General features: G+C 36.4%; 2 protein-coding genes across 4 annotated transcripts in view; one reads left to right on the top strand and one right to left on the bottom strand.

The window, feature by feature from the left end:
• The first annotated feature begins 520 nt into the window (after positions 1-520).
• LOC147286351 (small ribosomal subunit protein bS16m/bS16c-like) overlaps positions 521-21239 on the top strand; it is a 48356-nt gene continuing 27637 nt past the window's right edge. Inside the window, exons 1-4 of one of the 3 annotated variants that reach the window (XM_086238945.1) lie at positions 521-839; positions 1201-1246; positions 1875-2136; positions 5856-6023. In XM_086238945.1, coding sequence (XP_086095071.1) covers positions 707-839; positions 1201-1246; positions 1875-2097 — 402 coding nt within the window. In that variant the 5' untranslated portion in view covers positions 521-706 and the 3' untranslated portion in view covers positions 2098-2136; positions 5856-6023. Of the gene's footprint in view, positions 840-1200; positions 1247-1874; positions 2274-5855; positions 6024-21239 lie in introns of those variants that run through there. The other 2 variants (XM_086238946.1, XM_086238944.1) reach the window with 2 other exon arrangements.
• On the bottom strand, positions 4225-4509 carry LOC147286354 (LRR receptor-like serine/threonine-protein kinase FEI 2). Its single transcript, XM_086240747.1, has one exon. It carries the CDS (start codon positions 4507-4509, stop codon positions 4225-4227), a length of 285 nt encoding a protein of 94 aa, XP_086096873.1.

Here is a 21239-nt window from a genome sequence, read left to right as displayed (position 1 = left end):
TTATGTAATTATTAATTAGTGAACTATTTTTATTTAACAGTATTTGTCTGCAGCGCCCATTATATTTATCTTATATCACATGAAATCTACTATATTATTTAGTTTATTCAATGTTTTTTATCAATATATTAGATAATATGTTAAATAAACATATGGTTAAGTTTCATTCAAAATTTTCATATTTTGATAGCAATTTTTGTCGTTTTTGTCTAATTTTATCGAAATCGAAATTTTACCCAAAATTTCAGCGAAAATTCCGTCAAAATTTTCATCGAAAATTTACTTGAAACCGAAATTTTACTCCTTGGGTATAGAGTAAAGTAGTATAAGATTTAGTTAATTAGTTTATATATGTGTTAATTTGTTTAATTAAATTTTTAATACTCCAAAATTAAATTCCTACAAGTCTACAATTTTAAAAGATTAAAACTCATTTTTTCCAAAAAAAAGAAAAAAAGATTAAAAGTGTAAAACACTAAAAAGTCAGTCAGTCCCCTTCATCCACGCTCCAGCCGCTCTTTTTCCAGCCACTCTCTCTCTCTCTCTCTTTCTCGCCGTTCACTCTCTCTCGTCGCATCCCTTTCTCTGTCTCACCGGCGTCGCTAGCTGCTCACTGGCCGTCGCTGCTCTCTGGCCGTCGCTGCTCTCTGGCCGTCGCTGCTCTCTGTCTCACCTCCATCTCTCTGATTTTGATAGAGCTAAGAAAATGGTGGTCAGGATCCGATTAGCGAGGTTCGGATGCAAAAACAAGCCGTTCTATCGGGTCATGGCCGCCGATAGCCGATCTCCTCGAGATGGCAAGCACCTCGAAGTCCTAGGCTACTACAATCCCTTGCCAGGTGTTCTCTCGCTTTATATGTGTGTGTGCGTGCGCGCGGGTGGGAATTTGTGGCTATTTTTAATTCTTTGTTGGTTTCTTACTGGGTTTTATTAATGGTTGCTAAAGAAATGTATCATTATTTTGTTTTATCGTTATTGGTAGAATTTTGTTTGATGAATTGTGATGATCAAAATTGCAATGGCTGTGGAAGCTGGTAAAATGTGCAATGAATTTGATAATGTTTGGTTGCCAAGAAATGATTGGAAAATTTATATTTGCCACTTTTTGAATCTGAATCCAAAGAAAATGGTTATTGTTTCGTCATCTGGTATATGATTTGTGATATGCTAATTGTCTACAATGTGAATATTTTTGTACAGGCCAAGATGGTGGTAAACGAATGGGTCTGAGCTTTGAAAGAGTCAAGTAAGTGACTTTCCTCATTGCTTCAATTTGTATGTTTCACTTTAATTCTTGGTGAATTGTGCCTTTGGATTACTAATTGAATCATTAGAGTTTCATTGTTTTTTATTTGCTTCGGGAAGTTATCATGTGATGGTATATAAGACATTCAATCTTTAGCTCTATGAATTGATTATATGTTTTGTTGTTCATCCCATGTATATACAAATTATCACTTCACAGTTACTGTTAAGCTGTAAAGTCTTACATTCGTGCTAAAATTGGAAGGTGGCACATGTAATGTGTGTAAATCTGGACCCTTTATGATGATGGCCAGACATTGGGAGAGTCTATAATTGAGGAGCCTATGTGCTCACTGAAATCGAAATCACCTTTTGCCTTTTCTAATTCTGAGGCTACTTTACAGTGAAGTTAGTTAACGGAATTTTAAAATTTTGAGGAGGTTGAAACAACTTTTCCTAGGAGATTGCTATTTTGTTCTTTATGTGCTTAGTGAGAGATGAGAACAATTGATTTAGTAGAAATTTATAATTTTATTTTGGTAGAATAGTAAATGGTTGCTAAGGTTTCTTGTGTTTTCAAATGAAGTATATCCACTCTGTCCTGCTAATTTCTTTTGCTCTTTCTGCAGGTATTGGCTATCTGTTGGAGCTCAGCCTTCAGATCCTGTGCAGCGCATTCTTTTCAGGGCAGGGCTGTTACCTCCACCACCAATGATAGCAATGGGGCGTAAGGGCGGACCACGTGACACACGGCCTGTAGATCCTTTGAGTGGGCGGATCTTGAGTCCTGAGGAGCCGGCTAATGGCGATCAAGTGAAAGACGTCGAAAATACTGAAGAAAATGATGGTTAAGATGGTGCAAGAACTCCATGAATCTCTTCCTCAAAATTTGTAAGAACCTTTTTTTCTTAAGAATATCTTTTGTATCTTTTTTAGGGCAAGGGAGGTTTCCAGAAAACTACTATATGGGATGCTTGATTTTATTTGGTTTATGGAATGAACTTCAGCCACCTCTGTTATTTGGTTTATTTTAGTTGTTTAAATTTTTTTGAGAGGCACCTTTTTTATATTTTTTATTAAGTGAGTTTCTCTTAATATATAAAAATCGGAACGACAACCACCTCATAACATATGTCTAACTCTAACTGGTTGGACAATTGTATTTCAAAAACAACTTGATAGATTGTAAACATCAAAGCGGTCTCTTTTTATTAGTAGTCCTGGCCGATCTTGGATTCTTGAATTTCATGAACAACTCGACCAGATTCACTTACTTGAAAACATTAGACCATTCTCCTTCTTTTTAAAACAAACCGGCCATACCCTTTTACTTGTGACAGCCTTTTTTGTGTGAAAATATAATCAATTCGGCCAGATTTTCTTGTCATTATAAAACATGACCGGTCGGCGACGTCCTTTTTTGTTTTTTTCAATGAAACCATTCTTTTGGTACCCCATGAAAAATCAGGTTGTTCCTTCCTTTTTTTTTTTTTTTTTTTTTTTTTTTTCCTAACAAGTCTGGCTGGTTGGTTGCTTTTAGGAATCAATTCTTCTCATTTCGGTCAACCCCTTTCAACATATAGCTCATTCTAACGGTTAGCCACCTTTTGATAAAAAACAAACAGGGCGGGTGATTTCCCTTGTAGTGAAAAGCTTGACCGGTCAACATTTTTCTCAAAGGCATTCCAGTCAGCCTATTTTATCTAAAGGCATTCCGGTCAAAGCCTATTTTTCCCAAAGGCATCCCGGTCAACCTATTTTACCCAAAGGCACTCTGATCGGTCGATTTTTCCCAAAGGCATTCTGATCATCCTATTTTGCTCAAAGGCATTCTGGTTAGCCTATTTTCCTCAAAGGCATTCTAGTCTAACCCAATGGTAACTCACCCAACCTACCTTACTCAAATTATTTTCGAATCGATATTCTGACGATGTCAAAATATGGCCCATACATATGCCTCCAAGTTTTCATGAAGTTTGGCATTCTAGCAAAGTTTATGAAAATTATAGTTTGGCCTAAAAATCAAATTGATTTTCATGGTAACCATTCAATTGGCTTTTGAAACCTTCATGGTAAGATCAAGCTGTTTCTTGTCAATTAAAACCGATTTCGGGAACGGATACTTGTAGTCCCACAAACTATCCATCACACAACTAAATTGATTTTTTTTTTTTTTTAGGCCGATGCATATTTTTGCAGCCACCTCTATTAGCTACCTCTTTGAAGCTCAAACATCATATTTTTGTTTTTTAACGGCCTTGAATGCTACTCTTTGTTTTTTCGCCCCACTTTTCCAGCCATATTCTATTGTTTTCCTCTTTCAGTTTAAACCTTGGGGACGCTGAGTTAGTGAGTCCTCATGAATACCCAGCCTTTTTTTTTTTTTGTCTCATCAAACAAGAACATATGATGACCTTATTGGGATCTCACCGGCCTAATAAATTAGATAATGACCGTTGAGATGGACATTTTCGTATATGGAGACCAAGGAGGTGGCCAACCATGTTTAACTCCAAGCTTGAAGCCTTTCATATTTTGAGCATAGAATCTACAATTTTTTTGGCAATAAATTGTGGTACAAACTTCTTGGATCCATGGCGTTTCCAAAAAAAAAAAAAGGGTTTGATGTGGACGTGGAAAGGAGGAGAGAGAGAGAGAGAGAGAGAGAGAGAGAGAGAGAGAGAGAGAGAGAGAGAGAGAGAGAGAGTTGGGAGAAAGGAGGAGAGGTAGGGTGGTGTGCAGATGGGGATTAGGCTTGGAATGACGAAAAAACCCCTGAATGTGTAAACTTGGTATTTTTCTTAGTTTAATAATTGGGGTATACAAGCTATATATAGAGTACAAATTTAATCTAGCTAGACTTGGAGTACAAGATACAATAAATCTTAATTATACAAGAATACATATAAGCGAGGAAATATGACTAATATTATCACTAACAAAATGATTCTCTTAAGTTTTTTATATGTGTAATTAATTTCATACTGGAATTTGATTTAGCATTTGAACAACTTTCCTCATTTCCAGTCTATCTTTCGGAATACTTGTTACACACAAAGAAGCAATCTTAAAATATTCTTTCACATTGGCTTCATCCAATCTCTCCCATGAAATTTGGGGATCGAGCTTGTTCATTAATCCTCCCAGTTTTGAGAGATGATCAGGTACCTGACCGTTCATAGTCTCCATCATCAATATACCAAAACTATACACATCTGCCTTTACCGTTGCCTTTGTGCTCCCCTCCATGTACTCCGGCGCCATGTATGTCAAAGTACCATCAACTTGAGTTGTCACATAGGAATGTGATGAATCATGTAAAAATTGAATGGACTTAGCCTTGTCCTACTCGGAATCAATATCTCACTAACACTTAAGATGCAAGTAATAGATTTATTAGTGAGACATAAATCAGGAAGTCCATCTTAGATAGGTTATTAATCTGGATTGGACTAGGAAGACTTAGTTACTTAAAGGCCTTATGCTATAAACAAGGCAATGATCAAGTAAAGTCTTTTATAGAGTCATATTAGGACTATGAATTTGAGAATACCTTTATGGGAGGGTTTAGGATTCTATTGGCTCTCTATAAAAGCACAGGTCCCTGATCACACAGTTACTAGAAGTCTTAATCTCTGTCCCATACGCGAGTGACTGCTTCATTACTGTGCTGGTCAGAAGGCTTATGCATCCTGACTGGAAGTAAATTACTGCTGCCAACATGTCTCCAATCAGGTTGGTATCTCTTAAGGTCTATTATATGTTTACAATGGTATTAAGGTATGCTTATGTCTTTATGTTGTGTGTGCTATCAGTTATGTATTTAGAACTTACATGTGGTATCAGAGCAAGCAGACACACACTAAAGATCGAGATTAAGAATTAATCATTGTTTCAGATTTTGTGATCGAACATAAGTTCATAAGTTATAATTCTGTTTATATTAATTCTTCTTAAACATACGTTTTTCTGTTTAATACTTATATATACATATTTGGTTTGATTCTGAGAAGCATATAAGTTTATTACTTATTACACTAATACATAACCTGATTATTCTATGTTGATACGTATGTATTCATTGATTTTTTCATCAACTGGTAATTAAATATTTGCAAGGGTTAATCAGGTTGTATATATATATATATATATTTTTCCGCTGCAGACTTGTGAAAATCTTTGACAATTCATATTCGGTATGAGATCTGGTTTTTTACCATATTTATCATCATGTCAGCTATTACAAATCCTTTTGCATGATGAGAGCTATGATCAAGGCTACAGTTATTATTGATCACAAATTGGTAATTCTGCATCAAGTCATCTGAGCATTTAAGATACAGGATTAACATGTTGCAATCTACTTATGAGACCAGTTTTTCTTTTGGTTATAATTTCTGCTGACCAAATTGCAGAAACAATACTCAAAACAAGTGGTCTCATAATAGATTGGAAACATGATACAGATTATATTGCTTTTACTACATGGACAGCACAAACTCGATCCCTGTAGTAGAAAAACATCTGCAGAATTATTGGGGTATAATTTAACACCCGTAGTAATCAAGTTTTAGTATCATTTGATTTATTTAGTTTTTTTTTAAATGCAGCATCCATGAGTTTCTCTAGCATTGAACCACTTAATGGTCACAATTTCAAGAAGTGGAAGCAAGACATTGAAATTGTGTTAGGTCTCAATGATTTAGATTTGGCACTAAGAGAAGAGAAACCAGCTGCAAAAACAGCAACTAGCACTGCAGATGAAAAGGATTTCCTTCTGTCCATATCGACGTGGGAGGTCTTTTTTATAAAGGAAGTGTACATAGTTTTATGATCTAGTGCTACAGCATGGTTTACTCTCAGCCTATAAGTGTGAGTTAATTGTGTTTATAAGGCATTTCTTGAGGATTAAGTTTAAAGATTAAATTAAATTTTCAGTTATGAATTCCTCTGCTAGCTATCAATTCCATTGAACCCCTGAATGGTAGCAATTTTAAGAAGTGGAAGTGAGATTTAGAGATTACTTTAGTTCTCTTAGATCATGACTTAGCCGTGGTTAAGAACTTTCATGTTTTTCCAATATGGATTCCAAGTTTTGTTTTGTGCGCGGCTAAACTATCAGGTATCTATGAATTATGGAGTCTTGGTTTGATATATATATATATATATATATGAATTTATACATATCAGTTTCTGTTTTGGATGAATATATATACCTATGTCTGTATGTCTCTCGGTTTCCTTCAGTTAATTAACATCTATTAGTTTTGCTTCCATGGTGTAATAAGCTTTGGATACCCTCACATATATTATTCAAAGTTATATATGTAATTATATTTGAAAGTTTAATTTAGGTGATCTATTCACTCAATTAACTTGATTAAATTCACTTTCAGTGATCGGACCCCAATTTTTATTTTATATGATCATTCAGGAACTAGTCAAACAGACACAACTCAGACGATTCAGTAATTAAAATTTGAAACTCTAGATTGACTTCTAAAACAAAAAATCACTTTTGTAAACAACACAAATCAAACACAACAAAGGATCAAGTGACATCCTATACACTCAGAGAACCCATCACAGTAGGCATCCCAGTGTTATCCACAACTACAGTGGTGTGTGATTAGCTAGACAGTTCTATAAGACATATATCAATTTCAAGCATATAGCTACAGTGCAGATTTGTGTTTAAAAGTTGAGTGAGTCAGTAAGCATAACAACACAAAAAGGGGAGACGAATGCAGACAAGATGTTCACCCAGAAAAACCACAAAGGGTAAAAACTGGGGGTCTTTTTCAGCTGACCGGGCAATCTACTAAAGAAGAAGTTCAATACAAAGGGAGCATACAGCACACAAGCTCAATTACTAAGTCGTAAACTAAGTGGCAGCTTTCTTACCCTTTTGTGCAACTTCCATAAGCAAGGCAATCGGTCATTCATGAAGAAGGCAGCTCCAACTCCAAGCTCATCAACTCATGGCACCAATTCGCACCAAGCCCAGTAGATTCATCAATGTATGAACATGATATGCCAATGTTGGATTCTTAAAAATAAGATCAACCTTCTCAAGCTAGAGGCATGAAACGGTTGATACAAAATCCTTCAACTAAAATCTAGAATGAATGTGTTTGAAAAATATATAAAAGGATTTAAACACTCAAGCCCATTCAAATTTTAGATGAAACAAACAAGTTCAGAAAATCATTTTTGATTTTGAAAATAGAAACATTTTCTAACTTGATAAAAGATGAGCACTCAACCTGAAAAATACCCAGGCATAAAACCACGAAAATACCCACTGAAAATGCTCATCGACACACTCGCAAAAAGATCTGAACAGAGTGCATAATATACCCGTACACACACACTATTTTCGTGTTTGCCCGAGCCACGTGGAAGCCAATCAATGGCTGTCCACAAGAGACGAATGAGGGGCATATTCCTTTTGTCCTAGAGGGGTATCCTAGTATTACTAAAGATAGGAATGAGGAGCTGGAAAAAACAATATTGCTTTATTTTGCAAAAATCAGAAATGGAGAAGATGATGAATAGTGCTGATGTGTGTAGGTGTGTGGCGTGAATGGCAAAGAAGCAATCAGATCTGATTGATACAGTAGGGGAACCAAGCCATGTGCAATGCACATGCATGTTTAGTAAAGACAAAAAATGGGCTTTCAATGAAATGGGCTTTAATAAGCAAAACCCGAAATGGCCCCACTGTAGTGACTGTGACTTAAGTATCAACCACTGTACGTGAAGAACATTGTTCTTTATGTTCAGTGAATGACTAGTCAAATAGACAAAAAACTGTTATTTTCATGAAATGAATGAAGTGCAGTATACCTTGAGTCTTTGTTCATTCTTGACTTCTTCAATACAACTGATCTTGTCCTTAATCTAGCCTAGAGCTTGTGAGTGATTAAATAAAAATAAATACAATGGTTTTGACAAGGAAAATAGCCAATATAACAAATCCTAGAAACTAACAATCTCCCCCTTTGGCTTTCCTTGACAAAACATCAACCCATTCACCTCACAAGACTCTCAACACTCAGCCCAACACTCTGTTATAATGTACCTGTAAGAAGAAATACTTGCACAACACAGAATATGATAGTACAGCAACCAATGCAGTTTTAAAGCAGCAAGCAATCAAATACATTCTCCCCCTTTTTGTCATGGAAAGACAAAAGGACATACACCAGAAGAAAGAAGAGTTCAGTTCAAAAGCACAAAAAGTTGGAGAGATATCCAAGAGAAAAATACATGCTTATAGAGTAAATTCCATAAAAGTCTGACTCCCCCTAAATTCTAACTCCCCCTAAATGTGAACTCCCCCTAGGACTGATAACCGGCAGCAGCAGCAGCATCTCTGTACCGGGCTTGCATAATATAGACATGTAATATGAGGGACAGCTAGAGAAGAACCTAGGTATGCAGAAAAGTCTGAAATGCCCTTTAATGAACAGTAATCCAAGGTGCAGAATGGTCCTGTGAAAATGACTCTGTGTGACTGTTGTAGACCAGACAAAATGGACAAAGTTCGTACAGAACAGAACTGGAGCATAAAACAGTCATGTGGTTTGACAAAGAGATAGAGGAATCCTGGAAGAGTTGGAAGCAATGACACACAAGAAAAATCTACGAGTTAGATGTGCTTCAGGGATTTTATTTTTGACAAAACAACAAACACAATTGAAAAAAGAATTAACCACCAATGTCAACACTCTAATAGATATGGAAAATGAAGATTGCAAATTTTGTGCAAGAAAATAAGCATATTTGGGATATAGGGAGTTCAATGCTAGCATTCAAGACTTGTTCTAGATGGAAAAACAATGTCAAAGACAACCAAAGAGGTTGAATAAGTTTCATCCACAAAAAGAGATTAGAATTTAACCACTCAAGAGAATTTCTAATTTGGGAACAAATCTTGAAAGCAAAGTTTTTCAACTCATGACAATGGCTATGAGAAAATTATTTTCATTTGTTTTGATTAGGCACATCCCAAGATAAGTGCAATGTTTTGGTCCAATTTTGCGACTCTTTACCCTAGAACACCATAAAAACACCTTATTTCTCCCTAGGGCCGTGACTTCTTTGGTCACACTTCCTTTTTTTTTTTTTTGTTATTTTTGTAGGGTGCACATTTGTTCAAATGAGGAAAGTTTAGCTGAAGATGGGTCACAAATGAGAAATTATATTGAAGAGCTAAATTGCATCCTCAACCAAATTGTCTTTGAAAAGCATTTAACAAGTTTGATTGACTATGACAAAGTGTTAAAAAAAATCTCAAGGCTAACATTTGACAAGAAGGAGGGATTATGCTTATTGACATGACTCACGTTATACAAGAACCTTTTTGAATATCAAAGAGAGTGTGACAAATAATGTTAAGACCTTTCAAAGTGGTTATTTTCTTTAAAAGAAAAACTACTTAGCCAAATAAAAGAAACTTAAACAATGAAGCACATTTAACTACAAGGAATTATGCATGTGTACAAATGCCAATTGACTTCCGAAGACTAATGTGCTTTAGATTCTCTAAAGCCTTTGTAAAGATGTCTGCAAGTTGCTGTTCGGAAGGAACAAAAGTCAAAGTAAGAGTTCCACTCTCCACAAGATCTCGAATGAAATGATGTCTTATGTCAATATGCTTGGTTCGAGTATGTTGCACCGGGTTCTTGGAGATATCTATAGCACTCATGTTATCACAATAGATAAGAAAGGTTTTCTCATCAATTCCATAATCGGCTAACATTTGTCTCATCCAAAGGAGTTGTGTACAACAACTCCCTGCTGCTATGTATTCAGCTTCAGCAGTCGACAAAGAGACAGAATTCTGCTTCTTGCTATGCCAAGACACTAACTTATTCCCAACATAGAAAGCACCACCCGAGGTGCTCTTCAAATCATCACTACACCCAGCCCAATCAGAGTCACTAAATCCAACCAATTTAGTGTTGGTATCAATGGTATACCACAACCCATAGTCAAGAGTCCCACTTACATATGTGATGATCCTCTTTGTTGCAAACAAATGAGATTCTTTGGGATCACTTTGGAACCTAGCACACACTCCTACCGCAAACGATATGTCCGGTCTACTAGCTGTGAGATAGAGGAGACTTCCTATCATGCTTCTATACAAAGTTTGGTCCACTTGCTTACCACTTGGATCCCTATGAAGTTTGGAGCTTTTACTCATTGGAGTAGTAGCCACTTTGGAAGACTCAAGCCCAAACTTTTTGACCAAATTTATAGCATACTTAGATTGGGAGATAAATATCCCACTATCTACTTGCTTAACTTGCAGCCCTAAAAAGAAATTCATTTCACCAACTAGACTCATTTCAAATTCACTAGACATTACATCAATGAATCTCTTAACATGAAAATTTGAAGTTGACCCAAAGACAATATCATCCACATAAACTTGAGCAATCAAGACATCATTTTTTAACCTTTTTACAAATAGGGTCTTGTCAACCGACCCTCTTTGATACCCATTGGACAACAAGTGATGAGAGAGTCTCTCATACCAAGCTCTTGGAGCTTGCTTCAGCCCATACAAGGCTTTCCTCAATTTATAAACACCATCTCTCATGTGAGGATCCTCAAAACCTTTTGGTTGTTCCACAAAAACTTCCTCATTCAAGTAGCCATTTAAAAATGCCGTTTTAACATCCATTTGATACAATTTGAACTTAAGATGACATGCAATGGCACAAAGTAACCTAACGGACTCAAGTCTAGCAACGGGTGCAAAAGTCTCATCAAAATCAATACCCTCTAATTGAGAGTACCCTTGAGCAACAAGCCTAGCCTTGTTTCTAACTACATTCCCTAATTCATCAGATTTATTTTTGATGATCCATTTGGTTCCTATGACATTTGTGTTGGCTGGTCTTTCTACAAGAGTTCACACTTGGTTTCTCTCAAATTGGTTTAATTCCTCATGCATTGCACTCACCCATTCCTCATGATTGAGTGCTTTTTTGACATTTTTAGGTTCAACAATGGACACATAGCACACATGAGCAAGTTCATTTGCCATTTGTTTTCTAGTCCTAACTGGCTGGTCTAAAGAACCTAGAATTACATCTTCACCATGGTTACACCTCACCCATCTTGGTTTTTCAGATCTGTCACTCAAGGTTTTGTCATTTTGTTCGCTCTCTGACTTATCAAACTCAACATTTTTTGAGTCATCAGTAAGGTCATCACTGCCTGACTTGGACTCTTCTTTAACCAAATTATCCTCTTTAGGATCAGATTGAGGGAACAATCCATCCTTATCTGCAGCCATTTCAATACATGCATCATGATCATCTATTTTCACATTTATGGACTCCATCATAGAATTTGTTCGCAAATTAAAAACTCTGAAAGCTCTACTGTTGGATGAATAGCCTAAAAACAGACCCTCATCACTCTTAGAATCAAATTTCCCCAAATGTTCTCTATCCCTAAGGATGTAGCATGCACTCCCAAACACTCTAAAGTGTGTAACCTTGAGTTTCCTACCCTTCCACAGTTCATAGGGAGTCTTTTTGGTTCCCGGCCTAAGGTAGACTCTATTTATGATGTAACATGCTGTGTTGACCGCCTCAGCCCAGAAATGTTTAGCAAGATTTTTGCTATTCAACATCACTCTTGCCATCTCAATCAAAACCCTATTCTTTCTCTCAACGATTCCATTTTGTTGGGGTGTTATAGGAGCTGAAAATTCATGTTTGATGCCCATTTGACAACAAAACTCATCAAATTGAGAGTTTTCAAACTCAGTTCCATGGTCTGATCTAATTCGGGACAGGGTTGACAGACTTGACATACCTTCACTTTTCAGTAGTTTTACAATCTTGACAAAATGATGAAATGTCTCCGACTTGTCCTTAAGAAATGACACCCAAGTGTACCTAGAAAAATCATCTACCATGACTAGAATGTATTTCTTTCCACCTATTGACAAGGTTTGGACAGGACCAACTAAATCCAAGTGAATTAGTTCAAGTGTCCTAGAGGTGCCTATGTCTTTGACTCTTTTGTGTGGTTCTTTGGTTTGTTTCCCCATTTGACATGGACCACAAATAAAAGTTTCGGGCTTTCCTATCTTTGGTAGACCTCTAACAACCTCATGCTTAGCCAACTTGTAAAGGTCATGAACATTAATGTGACCAAGTCTTTGATGCCAAAGAGAGCTAGTGTCATCAATAGCTCTATTGCAAGTATTCTCAATTTTTCCAACATTGCCATCAAACACATAGCAATCATCCCTAGACCTAGGGGCATTCAAGATCTCCCTTCCTTGGGAGTCAACAATTCTACATCCACTCTTGGACATACGCACTTCACCACCCCATTCATCACAAAGTTGGCTAATACTAAGCAAATTAGAATTCAGCCCATCAACAAATCTTACATTTTTCAATTCGGGTATACCGGGAATGTGTACAACCCCTTTTCCACTCACATAGGACTTCTCTCCTCCTCCAAAAGTCACACTACCACCATCATAAGAAGCAAGTGAGGTAAAGACCTCCTTATCTCCCGTCATATGTTTGGAACACCCACTATCTAGATACCAAATGTTCCTCTTAGTGGCTGAAAAAGCATTCAAGGTTACTAGACATTTAGTGGAGCTCTTCACAACCCATCTTTGATGTGGACTTGGCTTATTTTTGGGAAGTGGGGTGACAAGTAAGGCAATTTTGGTTACCTCTTTGAGTAGATTGTTCACTTGCTCTTGTAGAGAAATATTTCTCTTTGGTTCACTTGATTTCTTTCCTCTAAGTTTGTTGCAATTTGGTCTAATGTGACCCTTGACATGACAATAATGACAAACCGGGACAAACTTTGTTTTTCTAAGTGAAGTAAAACAATCAATTTGTGTGACACTTGATGTAGCTTGACTTGACTTAGAATCAGATGCGTTTTGACCAATGTCAATGAAACCTAGACCCTTTTTGACACCATGATCAGATTTTGACTTGACAAAAATGGTCTTTGTGTTGGATACACTAGGACTATTTTCACTAAAACCTAAACCGGTCTTGTCACCATGATGCTTTCCAATCCTAAGCATCCTATCAACCTTTTCAGCCCCAATGGTGAGCTCAACAATACTCTCATTTGCTTCATGTACTTCTTTTTGAAGTTTCTCATTCAAAGATTTAAAGTAAATGTTGCTCTCCTTGAGCACTTTGACTTGACTCGCGAAATTTTGTTTCAAGATAGCCACACTTTCTAATTCACTCTCTAATGACTCAATCTTCTCACACAATTTCAATTTAGCATTCTTTAGTTTCTGATTTTCTTCCTTTATGCTAAGAGTTTCGGTGAAAAGTAAGTCATACTTATCACAAAGTGCAGTGTAAGACTCATCATTAGGAGTAGATTCTGAGTCAGACCCACCATCAACTTGTTCAATTTCCTTGATTGATGCAACAAATGCAACTTCATCACCCTCAATATCGGAAGAAGATTCACAATCATTTGGGTCCTCACTCTCACTATCACTCCAAGTGATTTTCATGGCTTTATTCTTACTTAAAGAATAATTCTTTCTATTGTTTGCACATTCAATTGCTATGTGACCTATTCCACCACAAGTGTAACATTTCACATCTCTCTTGGTTGTTCTTCCTTCCTTAAGGTTAGACTTCCTCTCTTGTTTTCTCTCAAATGAATTCTCTCCTTGAGGTTTGAATTTGAACTCCTTAGAGTTGTTACCACTAGTCCTAGCTTCTCTCCCTTTGTTTTTAAGAATTCGTCTAAATCTTTTGACAAAAAGGGCAACCTCATCATCGGACATGGATGATTTTTCACTCAAGTTTTCACTCATCTCTTTGACACTTTGCAAAGCAATATCCTTTGACTTCTTGCTGTCCCTTTCATCCATTTTAAGTTCCATCTCAAAAGTTTTAAGTTTTCCTACCAATTTACCAATCTTGAGTTCATCCAAATTTTGGACCTCTTGTATTGCATGTTTCTTAGATTGAAATCTCTTAGGTAGAGATCTAAGAACCTTTTGGACAATGGTAGACTCCTCATACGGTTTACCTAGGGACATGGCTTCATTTGTGAGGGCTTCCAACCTTTCATAGAACTCGAAAAATGACTCGGACTCTTTCATCCTAATTTATTCAAATTTGGCATGTACCATTTGAAGCTTAAGTGACCTAACTTATTTGTCCCCTTCATGAACAACCCTAAGTTTGTTCCAAGCTTGCCTAGCCGTGACACAATGTTGTATGTGTGCAAATTGTGAGGAAGATAGTGCAGTGACAATAGCATTTCTAGCATTCTTGTTGGAGCTAGAGGCCGTGACTTCGGCTAAAGACCATTCGGACCTAGGCTTAGGAGTTTCAATCCCATCAACAGTTCGTGTGGGAGGAATCCACTCAACAGTGAGATACTCATATGCCAACTCGTCATAGGCATCAAGGAAAATTTCAAATTTCTCTCTCCAAGCAGCGTAGTTGCTGCCATCAAAAAATGGAGGAGAGTTGCAAGACCCTGCAACACGATCTCTTTCCATCTAGACACACCTAGAAAACAAACAACACCCTAGGATCTCTCTATTTGCTTTTAGAGTAGCGCTCTGATACCAATTGAAAGTTTAATTTAGGTGATCTATTCACTCAATTAACTTGATTAAATTCACTTTCAGTGATCGGACCCCAATTTTTATTTTATATGATCATACAGGAACTAGTCAAACAGACATAACTTAGACGATTCAGTAATTAAAATCTGAAACTCCAGATTGACTTCTAAAACCAAAAATCACTTTTGTAAACAACACAAATCAAACACAACAAAGGATCAAGTGACATCCTATACACTCAGAGGACCCATCACAGTAGGCATCCCAGTGTTATCCACAACTACAGTGGTGTGTGATTAGCTAGACAGTTCTATAAGACATATATCAATTTCAAGCATATAGCTACAGTGCAGATTTGTGTTTAAAAGTTGAGTGAGTCAGTAAGCATAACAACACAAAAAGGGGAGACGAATGCAGACAAGATGTTCACCCAGAAAAACCATAAAGGGTAAAAACTGGGGGTCTTTTTCAGCTGACCGGGCAATCCACTAAAGAAGAAGTTCAATACAAAGGGAGCATACAGCACACAAGCTCAATCACTAAGTCGTAGACTAAGTGGCAGCTTTCTTACCCCTTTGTGCAACTTCCATAAGCAAGGCAATCGGTCATTCATGAAGAAGGCAGCTCCAACTCCAAGGTCATCAACTCATGGCACCAATTCGCACCAAGTCCAGTAGATTCATCAATGTATGAACATGATATGCCAATGTTGGATTCTTAAAAAGAAGATCAACCTTCTCAAGCTAGAGGCATGAAACGGTTGATACAAAATCCTTCAACTAAAATCTAGAATGAATGTGTTTGAAAAATATATGAAAGGATTTAAACACTCAAGCCCATTCAAATTTTAGATGAAACAAACAAGTTCAGAAAATCATTTTTGATTTTGAAAATAGAAACATTTTCTAACTTGATAAAAGATGAGCACTCAATCTGAAAAATACCCAGGCATAAAACCACGAAAATACCCACTGAAAATGCTCATCGACACACCCGCAAAAAGATCTGAACAGAGTGCATAATATACCCGTACACACACACACACACTATTTTCGTGTTTGCATGAGCCACGTGGAAGCCAATCAATGGCTGTCCACAAGAGACGAATGAGGGGCATATTCCTTTTGTCCTAGAGGGGTATCCTAGTATTACTAAGGATCGGAATGAGGAGCTGGAAAAAACAATATTGCTTTATTTTGCAAAAATCAGAAATGGAGAAGATGATGAATAGTGCTGATGTGTGTAGGTGTGTGGCGTGAATGGCAAAGAAGCAATCAGATCTGATTGATACAGTAGGGGAACCAAGCCATGTGCAATGCACATGCATGTTTAGTAAAGACAGAAAATGGGCTTTCAATGAAATGGGCTTTAATAAGCAAAACCCGAAATGGCCCCACTGTAGTGACTGTGACTTAAGTATCAACCACTGTACGTGAAGAACATTGTTCTTTATGTTCAGTGAGTGACTAGTCAAATAGACAAAAAACTGTTATTTTCATGAAATGAATGAAGTGCAGTATACCTTGAGTCTTTGTTCATTCTTGACTTCTTCAATACAACTGATCTTGTCCTTAATCTAGCCTAGAGCTTGTGAGTGATTAAATAAAAATAAATACAATGGTTTTGACAAGTAAAATAGCCAATATAACAAATCCTAGAAACTAACAATATTTGAATGATTAATCAATTTTCATGATCAAGCATTGTCGGCAAGTACGTGCAGTTATATTGATCCGAAAGAAATATACATATATATAAATGTTTGTTATTATAAAAAATTATAGATCAATTAGTATATGCATAACTTCATGATCTTGACTTAATGTCGGCATATGTATCCACTTTGATATGTACATGGCATGATTATCAATAAAATGCATTGCATCACGAAATCAGACCATTGCATGCACTCAAGTCCCTTTTATTGTTGATAAATATATCGAACATATCTATTCCTCTTTGATTGATCCTGCTGCCTTATATATGCTTAGAGTCATGCATATATATATATATATATAAAGATATAATGCAATTTTGTTGATAAATTAAGGATCTGAATTTGGTTTGATATATGCATTTATTCAATTAGTGTATATATATTAAATTTGTTCATGCAGAACAGAAAAGTGGAGCTATGTGGGAAATTAAATTTTCTGTGTGCATTATTAAAAATTATTTGTTATGAAAAGTTAATCTGAAGTCTGCTGATCGATTTCATATATCCATGTGTGTTGATTTCCATCATGTTTATTTATGTGAGTACTATATATGACGAATTTCATTTAGATCAAGTTAATGCTTTTCTTGAACAGTTTATATGATCGATCATGATGAAACTGCTATGTTTATGGTCATTTACTTATTACATATATGAAATTTATATGTAAATTTGAAGTAGGCATTAATGCTGGTCTGTGGCTTTAGATATTCATTGAAGTTTATGTAGAGTTTGAATTTTGACTATAAATTAGATTATCGTTTTTGATTAATTTGACCAATGGAGCACTATTATGGCAGGTAGGAAATTGCTTGATGTAATTTGCTTGGTATATGAATGTGTTTTAGCCTTAACGTACTGATTCCGTGCATGACCATGATATATATATAATTAAAGCACTTGTGGTCGATTATATGCATTCATTATGATTCAGTTTGTAGATGGCGTAACTTATATTCATATGTGGAAGTATCACTTTATGCTTATGTATTTGATCAAGATCGTTTATTTGTGTAGAAAGTTTTATATGCACCATAAGATTCATGTTATATATATATATATATGGCCGTACACCATAATTTATGGATATCTTGATACGTACACCATAATTTATGGATATCTTGATACAGACATTTACAATGAATTAAAGTTCTCGACAATCATCAGTACGTTTTCATTGTTGCTATATATAATGTCTTGTAATTAGGGCAGGCGATCTTAAGTTTTATATTGCTTATTATTAATATATAAAAAAAAAAAGGGGTTAAATGTATTAGTTAATTTTATGTATACAGATCTTTATTGTTTGTTAGTCACCAAGTGGCACTACTGGAAAAATGGACAGTGGGCACGAACAATGACTCACAGTTATGAGGCGAATGAGATTACAGCATTTCCATACATGGTTTTGAGTAATCAGTAACTCAAACTTAGTTGTCAAGGTGTAAGAGTGAGTAATTTAATAATAGGCACTAGTAACTGTGAGGGTTATTAAAATTCAGCGGCTTCGGCTTCGTGGAGCCGCTGCAACGGAGCTGAGAAATGAATAAGTGCACATACTAAGTCACAGATGACCAAACTGTGACATGTAGTAATTCACAGATTTCCAAACCGTGACATGTACAAGTATTGTTCGGATTTTGCACAAGTTTGGTGGTTTTCTAAAGTCTCACGGTTTTGAATGGATTGTGTATATTTAAACTATTAGTCACTGTTTTCATGCAGTGCCTATTCCAAAAGTAATATTTTATCTTACAGTCACGGTTTACATACTGTAATATTACTAAATTTATCTATTAGTCACGGTTTACATACTGTGCCATGACCAAAATAATATTGCATATGCGATATGACCAAAAGACCCTCCTCCTTCCCTCTCCAATTTATCACGCGAAATAGATAATACAGACTGTACCCACCGCGCGCAGGAGCAAAACCCCTTTCTCTTCCCCCCTTTGATTGAGAAGTTTTTCTGCGCTCAGAGATCAAATAAGGCCAGGTATGGGTTTATTTAGTATACTCATATCCCAAATTTGCCTAATTAAGTATGTAATGGTAGTCTTCTTATACTTCATCCCCATTATGAGTTGTTGGCTATGAAGTTCAACAAAGACCACGAGACCGGATTAGATTAATGAGATGAGGAATTGACAAGGAGAACCTGACAATCTGAACTTGAATTATTACATGTTAGACTTACCTATTATTTGCTCTACATCTGATTGATTTAGAACAATAGAAATATTGGGTTTGATTGCAATTTAGGAATTCCCATTTTTGAAGTTCATGACTTTATAATATATGTTATGAATATATCATATGAGTATGCATTTGGTTTGTCACTTGCGTGATGAATAATCCCCATAAGTATGTATTTTGTTTGACATTTTAATTTAGCAAGCATTTAATTTTTAGTATTGCATTTTTAATATTACAATACCTACTTGTATATTTGATCTGACCTATATTCCTGCAGTTTTTTTTTAGGATTCTAAATACAGAACAAAGAAGAACACTTGAAGCTTGGTCTGTGCGCTTTCACAATTGAAATCAAGTTTGTTGTTGTCTCAATTTCTATTTACATGTAGATATAATTGTTATCAACAAAGGTAGTGAAAAAATGACTCAATTTTCTGATCCCATTTAGTTATCCTTCTTCCTCCCAACCCATGTTTTTATTATTCTCTCTCTGTATTGGCCTTGGCAGTTTTGGGTATAAGCAAATGAACAACAAGCAGGTGGTTACAGTAGAAATTAAAATTAATTATTGAATATATCCATCAATTGTCATAAGTATGTATTGGGAAACTGCATCCAAGCATATTTCCTATTGTTCATACATCCACTTTTTTGTTGAACATCTTTATGGGCTTCGTCTGCTATTATTTTTTGGATTTTTTCTGGAAATTGACTTAGTTTTCTTCTAATTACTAGGTAGATAGTGAATTCTCAATGGATAAAGATTGGGTATTTTTGGATCGTATGAGTGACGAATATTTGACAAGGCTACGTGCATTCATCGCCCATGCATTAAGAGTATCCGCATTTGATGGTGACATTAAGTGCCCGTGTAGTCAATGTTGTAATCGGTATTGGAAGTCACCTATAGAAGTTGAAGAACACATTTTTGTTGATGGTATGGACGAAGATTATGTTAATGCACCATGGACATCGCATGGGGAGCAGTTGCCTAGGCCTAACACCGAAGCAACCCATGTTCAGAATGAAGATATGACTGGTATGTTGCATGATGCCTTTGGAATGCATGGGTTTGAATATACTGCTGGAACTAATGATGATACCTCTCCGCCCTCTGGGCCCACTTCTGCTGCTGAAAGCTTTTTCCATGCGATGGAGGATGCTAAAGTAGAGTTGTACCCAGGCTGTGGCAGAACTAAGCTTTCCTTCTTGGTGAGATTATATCAGATCAAGTGCTTGCATTCTTGGACCAACACATCTTTTACAGAATTGCTGACTTTGCTAAAGGATTGGTTTCCGAAAAGGGTGAATTTGCCACCCAGTATAAGACCAAGAAGTTCATTACTTACTTGGGTTTGAGTTATGAAAAAATTGATGCATGCCCAAAAGATTGCACGTTATATTGGAAGGAGCATGCCAACAATACATCATGCCATGTGTGTGGCAAACCACGTTACAAGGAAACCATAGAGGCCGGACATGTCACTCGTACTAAAGTTGCTAATAAGGTGTTGCGTTACTTTTCTTTGGGACCACGACTCCAACGTCTTTATATGTCACATCATACCGCTGATTCTATGGTATGGCATGCCGAACGCAGATAGGTGGATGGTGTGCTTAGGCATCCTGCAGACTCTCCAGCGTGGGAAAAATTAGATAGTTTGGATCCATCCTTTGGTTCAGAGCCACGTAATGTGCGCTTAGGGTTGGCTAGTGATGGATTTAATCCTTTTGGTATGATGAGCTTATCCCACAGTACTTGGCCAGTGATAATTTCAGTTTATAATCTTCCACCGTGGCTATGCATGAAACAACCGTACTTAATGCTTTCTTTGCTTATTCCTGGTCCTAAGAGTCCTGGAAATGATATAGATATTTATCTTCAACCTTTAGTGGAGGAGTTGAAGACTCTTTGGGAACATGGGTTACCAACATTTGATGCAGTAAAAAAAGAGACTTTCATCATGCGTGCTGCCGTTTTGTGGACAATTAATGATTTTCCAGCATATGCGATGCTTTCAGGTTGGAGCACTAAAGGGAAGAAGGCATGTCCGCAATGTGCATATGGGACATATTCTCTAAGGTTGAATGTAAGTCAAAAAGAATGTTATCTTGGTCATCGTCGATAGTTGCCTATCAATCATCGGTTTCGAAGATTGACTCATTCATTTAACGGATCCCAAGAGCATGGTTTACCACCAATTCCTATGACAGGTGGAGAGTGTCTGGCTTCATTAAGTGGGTTAACATTTCAATTCGGTAAGGGTAAAAAGAAATCTTTAACTCGCAAGCGCAAACATGATGCTGCCAAGTACGATGGTCCATGGAAGAAAAAAAGCATTTTTTTTGATCTACCATATTGGAAGGATCTTCTTATTCGACATAATCTGGATGTGATGCATATTGAAAAAAACGTCACAGATAGTGTTTTGGGGACGTTGTTATGTATTGATGGGAAAAACA

The sequence above is a fragment of the Dryas octopetala genome, chromosome 4 (genome assembly GCF_963921425.1).
Source record: "Dryas octopetala chromosome 4, drDryOcto1.1, whole genome shotgun sequence".
Taxonomy (NCBI): domain Eukaryota; kingdom Viridiplantae; phylum Streptophyta; class Magnoliopsida; order Rosales; family Rosaceae; genus Dryas; species Dryas octopetala.
This window is presented reverse-complemented; position numbering and strand designations above follow the sequence as displayed.